General features: G+C 34.6%; 1 protein-coding gene across 3 annotated transcripts in view; it reads left to right on the forward strand.

Annotated features, from left to right (window-relative positions):
* Window positions 1-10,982, forward strand: part of ERCC6L2 (ERCC excision repair 6 like 2) — a 47,112-nt gene extending 36,130 nt beyond the window's left edge. For all 3 annotated transcript variants that reach the window (XM_042877437.1, XM_042877436.1, XM_042877438.1), the window contains 2 exons: window positions 7,437-7,624; window positions 9,472-10,982. In XM_042877437.1, coding sequence (XP_042733371.1) covers window positions 7,437-7,624; window positions 9,472-10,441 — 1,158 coding nt within the window. In that variant the 3' untranslated portion in view covers window positions 10,442-10,982. The remainder of the gene's footprint in view (window positions 1-7,436; window positions 7,625-9,471) is intronic.
* Window positions 10,983-11,246: the final 264 nt, after the last annotated feature.

Consider the following 11,246-nt stretch of genomic DNA (forward strand, 5'->3'; position numbering starts at 1 on the left):
TGTTTCTCGTCTATGCAGAATTAAATGACTGCATTCCTTAATTTCCTATAAATTTTTTGTGTTAATTGACAAAAACAACCTGTGTGAAATATATTACAGAGGTGCAGAAGTCTGAAGTAGACTTCCTTTACTTCCTGTAAAACTGAAATTATGAATTATTTCTTCAGTAGGAATCTGGCAGACATGGAGGGCACTGGAGTATGGGGAAGATTTTACAGAAGGCTTGGTCATTGTATTAAAAAGTCAAAAATACAAACTGGGCATACTGAATAGTTTGAAAAAATTGATTATATCCTGCTAACTTGCACTTCCTAATGTGTGAAAAACTATTAGTCACATAGAACTTTTACTGTACCTGTTGAATATGTGGAGTCTTTTATTTTAGTCAAATGCATATTTTCAATTTAAGTTTACTCAGTTTTTACTGAAAAGAAATGTACAAAGACAGCCATTCAATGGAGGATTAATCACTATGGCAACAGAAATGTGGTGACTGGAAAGGGGGAGGATGTATTCTCCCCTCTGCTTCCTGCCAGCTGTCATATTCAACCTCTGTGGCATGAATTCAGGCCAAAATATAGACTGTGACTAGCTCTAAGAAACTATATCTGTATTTTTGTAAATTGGTACAAGAATCTCACTATAAAAAAAGACTTAATCCTCTGAGTTAGATGACAGACGTTTGGCAGTCTTACCAGTGTTTGACAGAGATGCTTTGTAGTAAAACCTGGATTAATGGTAAACCCTTCTATATGTTATTGCAATGTGGTGTAAATGAGAGAACTAAGCATGCTGTCAGACTAAGAAAAAACATGCTCTTTGTATTTGCAACGCAGGTTTAAGTGCTGTTGAGAATGCTGTTAATACAAAAGTTGTGTTATTAAGTTGTGTTATATATTTATCATACCTGTATTATACTGACATTTTGTAGATTATTTAAATGAAGTCTCTGTATCAGTTATAGTTACTCTGATTGCAGTTTGTACAGTTTTCAGATTCAACATGTTTAGATAATAGTTTAAAGTAAGTAGGCTTTTAGGAGATAACATTCCCTTATCCTGCCTCTTCTGGATAGGGAAGTCTATTCAGCTTTAAAATAATTGTTCCCAAATGTCTGAGCTATAATGCTGCTTTACTGAAATTACTGTTTCAGTTCAATGGAATTAACTATGTCAGTATAGTTTTTAGTAGGTACTTTTAAATAGGATGGTCCCTTCCAACCCGGGTGATTCTGTGATTCTGTGATTCTGTGTGATTCCGTGAAGAATGTTGTTGCATTATCTTTGTGGTGTGTTTGCCTGACTTCTTGATTTGGTGCTGTTTAAAGGAGTGGGAGTACAAAGGAAATCCAGACTTCTGCTGGAATAAATGGTTGCCTTAGCTTTGAATTCTGATGCAGGCTCACTATCTCTTTTCATCTCAACAGTAACAAGTACTTTTATTTATGGTAAGGTGCTTGGTGCAAAATAAGGTGATAAGATTTATATATTTTTATTCAGTTCACAAGTCAGTAAGTTAAATGGAATTGCTCCAGTGAGAAATTTTACAGTTAAATGATTGGAGAAGAAACAGTGTAACTCAGAAGTTAAAGCGAAACAAAGAGAAAACAATCCATCCTCAACCGATGTAGTAGTCTGTTTTCCACTAGTAAGCAAAATATAGAATTCATTGAGTCCTTACTCTACATTTACATGAGTAAAAAAGCTGACCATGACAAGCAAGGGAAACTTACTACATATTACTCCAGTAAATTCGTCAGCAGACATAGCTTAACACTCATCTCTGTGTACACTGGTAAATATAAAAGAGTATTCCCTGCTTTGTGTGTTGGCAGAGTATTTTGGAGAAGTAGTTGGAAATAAATTTTGATTTATTGAACCTCATGAGGTTTGCCTGGGGCCATTACTCAAGCCTATCTAGTCTGTCTGGATTGCATCCCATCCTTCTGGTGTGTTGACCACATCTCACAGCTTGTTGTCATCAGCAAACCTGCTGAGGATGCGCTTGACCCCCCTCCCCCCCCCCCGAGTCAATGTCACTGATGAAGGTATTAAAGAGTATTGATACCAGCACCGACCCCTGTTGGACACCACTCATCACTGATCTCCATGCAGACATTGAGCCATTGGCCACCACTCCTTGGGTGTGATCTCAGAGACAACTCTTCATCCATCAAACAGTTCATCCGTCAAATCCTTATCTTCCCAATTTGGAGAGAAGGTTGTTATGGAGGACTGTGCCCAAAGCCTTACTGAAGCCATACAACTGCTGTTGAGGAGTAGTTACACAAACGTTTTCAGATTTCTGAAGGAACTTAATTGTCTTCAAAGCCTGATGACTTGAGGAATTGCTACAGGCATAAGAAAAAAAGTATAATCTCTGAACGTTTATACCTCTTTTTCTCTACTCATCTCATTCTTGGACTCTGCTCTTCTGCTCTGTCGCACATTTTTGTCTTATTGAACTTATAAAGGCGATCGTTCTTCTCTGTTGCTTTACTTGAAGGGACTGCAGAAAGGAAGAGGAAAGTCACAGACTTAACATGACCAGTCATGTGTGAATGCTCCTACATTTCTGTTCATTGCCATAGAATGTAAAGATGCCTTTTTATGTCTTAAGTATGAATAACATATGAAGCGGTATTGTTCCAACAAAGATAGAGAAGAATCAGTTTGGATATATGTATGTTACTCTAAAAACTCTTAACTGCAGCAGGAGCTACACAGAACAAACAGGTTCAAGAGCTGTTGCAGATTCAAGATGGAGTAGAAGTAACTGCTTAAATTTCTGGTTGATTTTCAACTGCATGCCTCCATTCTACTAGAGAAGAATGAATCTTAATGTGTACTGGTATAGAATACTTAAGATGTAGAGGCTTCCATATATGCTGGTCTCTTGATTACAGCTTGTATGTAACTTAAAGAAATGGGAACTCTTTATTGACAACCAAAACGTTATTGTATAAGGAACAAGAGACATACCTGACAAATGAAGAAGGAATGAAGAATACCTTTTGTAAGAAAAGATAGATATATTGTGATTAAAATTGAAAACTCAGTAGTTACGTGGAACCTGGAAAGTAGAAATGAAAGCTTTCTCTGGCAGGTTCTTTCATGAGGGGTGGAAGTCCAGAGGTTTTCTGAGTACTTTTATAACTATGTATTTTCTGTGCATTGACATAATGATCAGTTTTCTGTCCTGTTGCCTTATGTGGAAGCATCTTTAGAGCTAGTGCAATAAATGATAAGAGAAAAGTGTAAGATGGAAAGACATGTCTGTGCTTTTTGACATTAATTTCCCTAGTTTACAATAGTGTTCTGTAATTTCATTTTACTGTACTTTTTTTAACTGTTATTTTAATTTATATTTATTTATATTTAGTGGGATATTTACTTCAGTATAACATTTTTTTTTCATGTAATTTTTTTAATCCAGTAACCATTACTTCTGCAAAATAACTTGCATCTCTGGCCGTTTGTATGTCTTATATTTGTAAATAATGTACATAAATAAATTGTCTATTTCTCCTGGACTTCACGTGGAGATGTTCTTGAGGAAGAGGAATTGCTAAGTTTTCTAGAAAGCAGTAAAATTATCACAGTTAGTGATACAATATAATTCATTGGTAGATCCTGTCTTTTTATATGGAATTTGTTTTCCCTTCCAATAAATGTGGAACAATGTGAAATGTGAAAATGTGAACAATGCAGTAATATATAAAAGATGCAGGTATTTCTATATATGTATGTGCACATAATTATTGGATTTTGGATAAAGTATGTGTTCAGGTTTAAGGAAAACATCCACGTGGAGCAGTGGAAATTTCAGAGTGTGCACTGCAAATACATAGTCTTTGTTCAGTATTCAGTAAGGATAAACTGCTTACATTACTGCTATCAATCCCTTTTTTTAAATACCTTTAACACATATTGTATGATATTTTAATTCCTTTAGGTTTATATCGCATATATTACAGAGGGCTAATCAGAACATATGCAATGCAATATGCAAACAGCACATTTTTAGTATACAGTATGTTTGTGTTTGACATGAAGTTTGGCAAGAATTATGTTGGACTTCTATACTGTGGTTTTAGTTGTCATTTGGAGCAGCTGTCCATAGTTGTGTATTCCAAATTTTTAAACATACTTACATTTTGAAGTGAGAGAAATATGTATTATCATTCATTTGGGTACTAGTGGAACCTTTGTTACAGGAGCAAAAATTTCTCTTGCTATTTCTACAGTCTGAGTTTTTTGGTTGTTCTTCCTTTCTTTGTGTTACAATGGTTTACATTTTCTGTAGTTACTTGTATTGATTTAGAGGGGGGAAAAGAAGTTCTTACCAATTGTACACTTTCTGTTAAATAACTATTTAATTTCCATTTCTGATATATGCTTATGGACCATTATCATTGTCTTCATGGTTTCCAGTAATGACCTGAAAACACAGTCTTCTGATTTTACATCAGTAGCATGGTCTTCTGAGAAGTTCAATAACACTTGTAGTAAATTAATTAATTTACAGTACTATAAGTTGAGTAATGGTAAGGCACACTTCTAATGCACAGAATGCTTCCTTTGGAAAGGATTTCTGTTTCTTTCACTTGATTCTTCTGGTCTTTTCAATTAATAAAGGGCCTCTTATTCAAAAGTATAAATATGTTGCCAGATGTATTACCATTGGTGACGTATGAACAGTTGTCTGGGGTTCCTACCTGAGTCCACTTCCATTAATTTCAGTCATGGCAAAATTGCTTAAGGTGTATGACATATGTGACAGTACAGGTGCTCAAGACCAGGGCTTATGAATCTGAATATTATGTTGATAGAATTTTGTCTAAGAGCTTTGCTATAATAGAAGACACAATGGTTTGATGGTAGAGAAAGAATTGTTGGTAGAGAAAAGCTATTTTAAAGTAGTTTTCATCATAAAATAGGATTGGTAAGTTAGAAAGCAGGCACTGAGAGAGAAACAGGAAAAAAGTGGCTTCTGAGTGGGAAGAATCAGTGCAGAGTTAACAAGTGATACATGATGTCATATTCAAACAAAAGCAAAATAGCGCTGTGTTGGAAGTTTCCACTTCTTTAGCAACAGTGCTAGGAGAAGGAAACATTTTTTTTTCATCTAGAGGCACAGAAACCTAAACTATACTTAGAGCCTTAACCGTGTATTATTCAGAATAACAAACTTCAGATTGGACCTTTAAGATACCACTGAGACATCTCAGTGATCTTTTAAAAATAAAAAAAAAATCAGTGGTTGGGGCTGTATCTTCAAAATGGGCAAATCTTCAAAAACATTTTCAAGTTCAGTGGAGTCATTTGTATTTAAGCCTGTGCACTATTTAAGTAACTGGCTTTTGTTTTAGAGAGCTGTGATAAGATTTTCAAAAAGTAAAGTAAAAATACAGGAGCCGCTAGCATTAGCTATTGCACCTCTTGTTCACTTGTATCAGGTGATTTATTCCTACTTGCCTTCTCTACCTTCATGAAAAATCTGTGAGCAGCTAATTTGGGTAGAAGAAAGGAAACTGTGTATATATAGTTGTATTTTGATGTTGTTTTCTCAGGTTTAGCAATGCTGTTCACTCTACTTAAGTTTTGTACTTCCAGAATTGAATATGTTATTTGTGAAGTGATTGGTAATTAGCAAGATTTTTTATAGTATTTTTGATTCTTTAGAAGATAACTAATTTTATGACTAATATTGTGTTAACAAAACGTCTTTTTTTTTTTTTTTTTTTTTTTTCTCAAAGTGCTTTTTAGTATCTGCATTTGAACAGATATATAAACTGAAGTAATGCTCTCTTATATATTTTGGTCTTGTTTAATAAGAGACAGATGAATGTACTTTTTGGGGGGTTTAAAATACTTCTAAGGCAGACATTGACATGATTAGGGTTGTATTCTACAATAAAGTGATACAATCCTGATTTCCTGAAAGAGTGACAAGTACACTAGATCTTGTTACACTGAAGTCTGAATGCTTAAAATACTTTTTATTAAATAATTCCAACAAAATATATTTATTTTAAAACTCACATTGCTTTGTTCAATGTTATCTATATTATCCAAATATTTTTTTTAAGTTAATAGTTTATATAGTGTGCAGAATTAGGAGGTAACTATAGAATGTAGGCTGTAGATGATATCTGCTATTTCAGTGTTAATTTTGTTGCTATTATCAGAGCATCACTGGAAGATCAACAGTTGTTTTTTTTTTTTAATCTTAATGGGAGACTTGGTTTCAGTTTTGTTTACTATAATTTAATATTGCAATTAAATTGTGATGTTTGGAATTGTTCATATAGCTTAAACAGAGAGAATTTATGCCTGTAGGTCCCTTAGTTTTAATGTCTTTCTCTATGCTAGTTTGAGGTTATTTGTCAAAGTAATGGATTGAGAACAGCTGTGAGACCCTAAAGCAGAAGAACATTTTGAACAGCCCATGGAATTAAAAGAAGTGGGTGTGAATCAAATAGAGACACATTGCAAAGAAACATCGTAGATCCAAAAGCAAATTTTGAACTGGAAGTGACAAGGTGTGAACACTGTTTTTTCGTCTTTTGGACAGTATCTGTAGGGGGACAGAGGATATTGCTAAGCAGTTCTTTTTTTTTGCTTGACTTATTATTGGAGGAAAATTCTCTTAATGGCCATTATGATTAGGATTGACTTTCTCCATTTAGGAATCATTGTAACTGCTACTGTATCTTTTAATCTTATCTATAGCATAGTGTAAGTACCATGTGTAATTGTTTCCTCTTCATTTTCAGGCAAGCATGGTAATGCTTTCCAAGGTATCTTTGCAATTCTTACTATTTTTGTTAGAGGTTTCAATATTAACAAAAATGTTCTTATCTTTGATACCGATACGATTATTTATGTGATTACACATAATAGTACACCTTATATTATTAGTGATATTCATTTGGTAGTGTTGTGGTTACAGTTTTTCTTTGAGTGTTAAATTGCTACAATTAGTTATGATTATGTACTGTGCACAAATTGTGAAACACACATTAGTAAGCAGAAAGTGGTGAATCTAAATAATCCTAGACTTTGCTAAATAAATCCAGGAAGATACAATGTATCTACTTGGAGTGCAACTTACAGACACATACTTCTTTTCTATTTTACAATAGTATTCAGAGCTTCTGAGATTATTTTTGTAACACTAGTTAATGCTTTAGAGAACGTAATGATCTTTCATAACATATTTGGAAAAAAAAAAAAAAACGCCTCACTCTTAGGGAACTAAGACTTCCCTTCACTGTCCCAAGGAAGCATGTAATATAGTAGGGAGCTTTCAGTGAATCTCTGAATCCCAGTCTTTGTGCACAAACTGTAAAGTCCATGTGAAGACAGGAGCAGTCATAAAATCATCCTTTCAGACACAGCTGTTTTGACAATTTGCATTTCTTATTTTGCTAGAAAGCTAAAGAAAAGCCAGGTGGAGTGATAGCAGAGAAGAACATTATGAAGACAGAGCATGGAATTATGGTGAACAGTAACCGACATAACCTGTACATTTTGCATCCAGTGATCCAAAGAAACACCGAAGTACACAGAGTGGGCTCAGTCACCTTCTTGGTTGGAAAAACACCCAAAGAAATCCGCAGGTGAGACTACTTTGATGAAGATAAAGTAAAATTCTAAGCTTGAAAAATTAATGTTCTCTGTGTTTCTACCTTCCCCAGGGAATTCTGATGTTTTTGGTTTTTTGGGGGGCGAAAGCAGAACTAATATGAAACTTCCACTCTAACTTTACAGAAAGAAACATAATTGATTAACAAAATGAATTTAACCCACAAGTCAGTTTAATTTGTTGATTTGATCTGTCACACATTGCTGTGCAGATGTTGTCACCACAGTATTCATGGGATATGCACCATGCAATATAACGAGCTAATGCTTAAACAGTATAGAAACAACAAAGTTTTATAGTGGCAGCCTCTGACAGCTTACTGGTTTTGTCTAGATTTCATCACTTTCATTAAAAGACTGTAAAAAGATTAAACATTTTATTATTTTTTTTAACGTGGAGCTTAATGGTTTTTGATACTTTTTAAATAAGTTTATAAGATTTAATAATATCCCTTGGAAAATTAAGAGTTTTTCTGTCTCCTCACTTTTCCTTTTTCCCCAGGCGGTTGCTATTAATAATACTAATGCTTAATTTCCATTGGTACATACATAGAAATTCAATAACAATAACCAGGTGATATGCAGAAAAAGAAAGGAAAAAACTGTTGTTAATTAGGCTAACCTATAGAACTGAGATGTATATATTTTTAAATTGTCTTTTTGCCAAGAAAATTACCTTATGATAGTTGGTATTCAGATAATATTGTTCAACTTCCTATTAGCCAACTGATCATAGTTACCCAAACCATTACTGATAAAGTGTCAGACTGATTTAGGTACTGAAAATTTTAAACATGTAAGAGGTAGAAAGAGAAGAACTCTTTCTGCTAAAAATATTCAAAACTGCAATCATTGTTATCAGTAACTTATTGAGATACAATTTTCAAAGGCAGTGAAAAGACTAAGGAATTTCTTAGAAAATGCTAAGTCAAGTCTAGCTTTAATACATTCTATCTTAAATGTTAAGTGAGTCAGATGTTAGTACCTAGCTTGCTGCTAGACTTCTTAATACTTTTAAATCCTCCGTATAATGAATTAAGATGACAGGATTGCTCAGCTTGGTCTGCTGTAGTTGCAAGATTGATTGGGAAACTGTGTACAGAGGTTGTGCATAAAGAAGGTAGTGGGAGCCAATCACTAAAGCAGTATTTGGGATTAAGGAGGATTACATCTTATTGTCCTCAACCTGCTGGAGCCCTCTTGCAGGAAAGGTAGCGTTTCATATACTGTGTCTGACAAGGAGGCATAAACTCACACCTCCAGCCTTCCAGCTAAGTAGCTTGACCCCAGACTATGGCTAAATTTGATTAGAGTAATCTATAGTTAGACACTGGCTTCTGAGCACAAGGCAAGTACTTACAGCTAACTAGAAGGAATGGCAGGGACAGTTTCTGCCTCATCTTGGTATTCACCAAACTGTTATTTAGCAAGTTTTTTATTTAAGGAGTTTTAACAACTGTTCTGCTGTCTTCCCCTCCCCTCCAGAATTCTACTGTTTCTCTATCTAAATTCTTTCAGCAGATAAGTACCTTCTGATTTCTGGCCCTTTGGCACGTAATCTTACCTACACTGAAAGTTAATGTGTCTTCAGAACATAAGCTCAGAAAATCACTTGAGATTTTGGGTTTCAGAATTAGTTGTTCTACAGTCATTATTCTTTCTTCACTAATAAAAACAAATATGGCTCCTAATAAGGAAGTTACTTTTAATGATTACTTTTTGGGATATGTGAAATAGAACAGTGTAATGAATTGCTTAAAAGCTTCTTTTTTCCTAATTTATGATGTCAGAATAAAACATTTTCCTTTCTGATTACTTACAGGAGACAATTTGAGGAAATTGTATCCCACTTTAAAATGGGATCAATGGAAGAACTTGCAGAACATATTGCAAAGACTACATCAGAATCCCGGCAGAAGTTGCTGAGGGAATTTTACATTTCAAAGCATCCAGAAGTTGAGTCTTTGTTTCCAATGGAAGTACCAGCAGAAGTTGCACATGACTCTGAAGAAGGAGATGCGGCTGCAAGAAAATCAAGGAAAAGAAAATGTGTTGTTAATTCTGGAAGATGCAAGTCTGGACCTTCATCAGCTAAAGAATTTCTTCCGAGTGGAACTACAGAACTGCAGAACCAGCGAAGCTGTGAAGTAGAGCAACTTTGCAATGACTCATGCTTGCAAGATACTATGTGTGTTGATGTGAAATATAAACAATCACCCATTGTTGCAACTCAGCATACTAAGAGGAGTAACAATCAGACATTCAAGGATTTTATAGCATCTGGTTCATTAAACAGGAAATCGAAAATAATTGAGGTGCTGTCTGTAAAAAGCTCTGAAGGACAGCAGGACCCAGAAGTAGCAGGGCTGCCAAGAAAAAGATCCCTGTCTCTGTCAGAAAACAGGGAGAGAGGAGCTAAGGCTGACAAAAAGTCTTCTCTTGACTTACTTGGAGATACCTCTATTCTCAATGTTCTCTTCAGAAATAGTGGGGAAAAAACTACAGAATCACCACGGAGAATCCCTTCAGGGCAAATAGAAAAATCAAAGGAGAGACCAAAAGATTTCTGGGACATGCTGAATGAGCAGAATGAGGAGAGCCTCAGAAAGCTCACAGATATGACAGTTATAGAGGAGCTATGTGAAAGAGCACCTCATCCACCAGTGACAGAAAAGAGAGAAGTGTGTGAAAATTCTCTTTGGAAAAAAAATGAAAACTTTCTATGGAGAAAATACAGTTCAGATGATTCAGATGAACCATCTTCTGCTACATCTTTTAACGTAGTAAAATGATAGTTTTCTACATGAGTTGTGCTAGAATTATTTTATTAGTTAAATGAAGATGAAAATATATACAACTTCAGCAATATGCTGTGAAACATGATACCTCTATAAATTTGAAAGCAAAGTGATGAATTCCTATTTATAATAACCTCAATTTACATTTCACATTGCCTGTACTATATATCATTACGAAGCTATGACAAACTAAATTGAGATAAAATTATTTTAAAATGTTTTGAGTAAACTTGCTTTATTGAATGATGATAATTCTAGATCCTATTATTCCTGCTGATATTCCTCAGTTGGCAATAGTACTGAGCGGTTTTCCTCCTTCACTCACATTTCCGCCTTTACACATCCTGTCAGAATCTATGTTAACATGATTTTGATCAGTTTGACTATAGAGCTGTGAAGCTTCCAATTTTTTTTTGGTATTGTATGCCAGTGAGTTCTTCACCTTATTTATGTGGATGACCAATTTTTGGTTGTTACCTGTGTCTCTTGGTGTGAAATCTCCAGCATATTAAATGATGGCGCATGTCAAATTTCATCTGTCATTACGCTTCCTCTCTTTTATTGATTTATATAGACTATTGTTATGTCTTTACCGGAAGGTGTGGTCTGGACATACTTTAGTGTTAATAATTTTTATGTGCAAGTAAAAATGTTTATATTTTTAAATGTGTGTTTTCTAGCGAGTTACAAGAACAACTTAGTGCCGTTCATGCTCACTGTTGCCTCTATTTTTTATACATGTGACTATTCGGTATGAGAATATATGGATGGGACAAAAATAAAAAGTAAATATGAGTTA

This window comes from Lagopus leucura, unplaced genomic scaffold (assembly GCF_019238085.1).
Source record: "Lagopus leucura isolate 7727_CA_CO unplaced genomic scaffold, USGS_WTPT01 Super-Scaffold_100018, whole genome shotgun sequence".
Classification (NCBI taxonomy): Eukaryota; Metazoa; Chordata; class Aves; order Galliformes; family Phasianidae; genus Lagopus; species Lagopus leucura.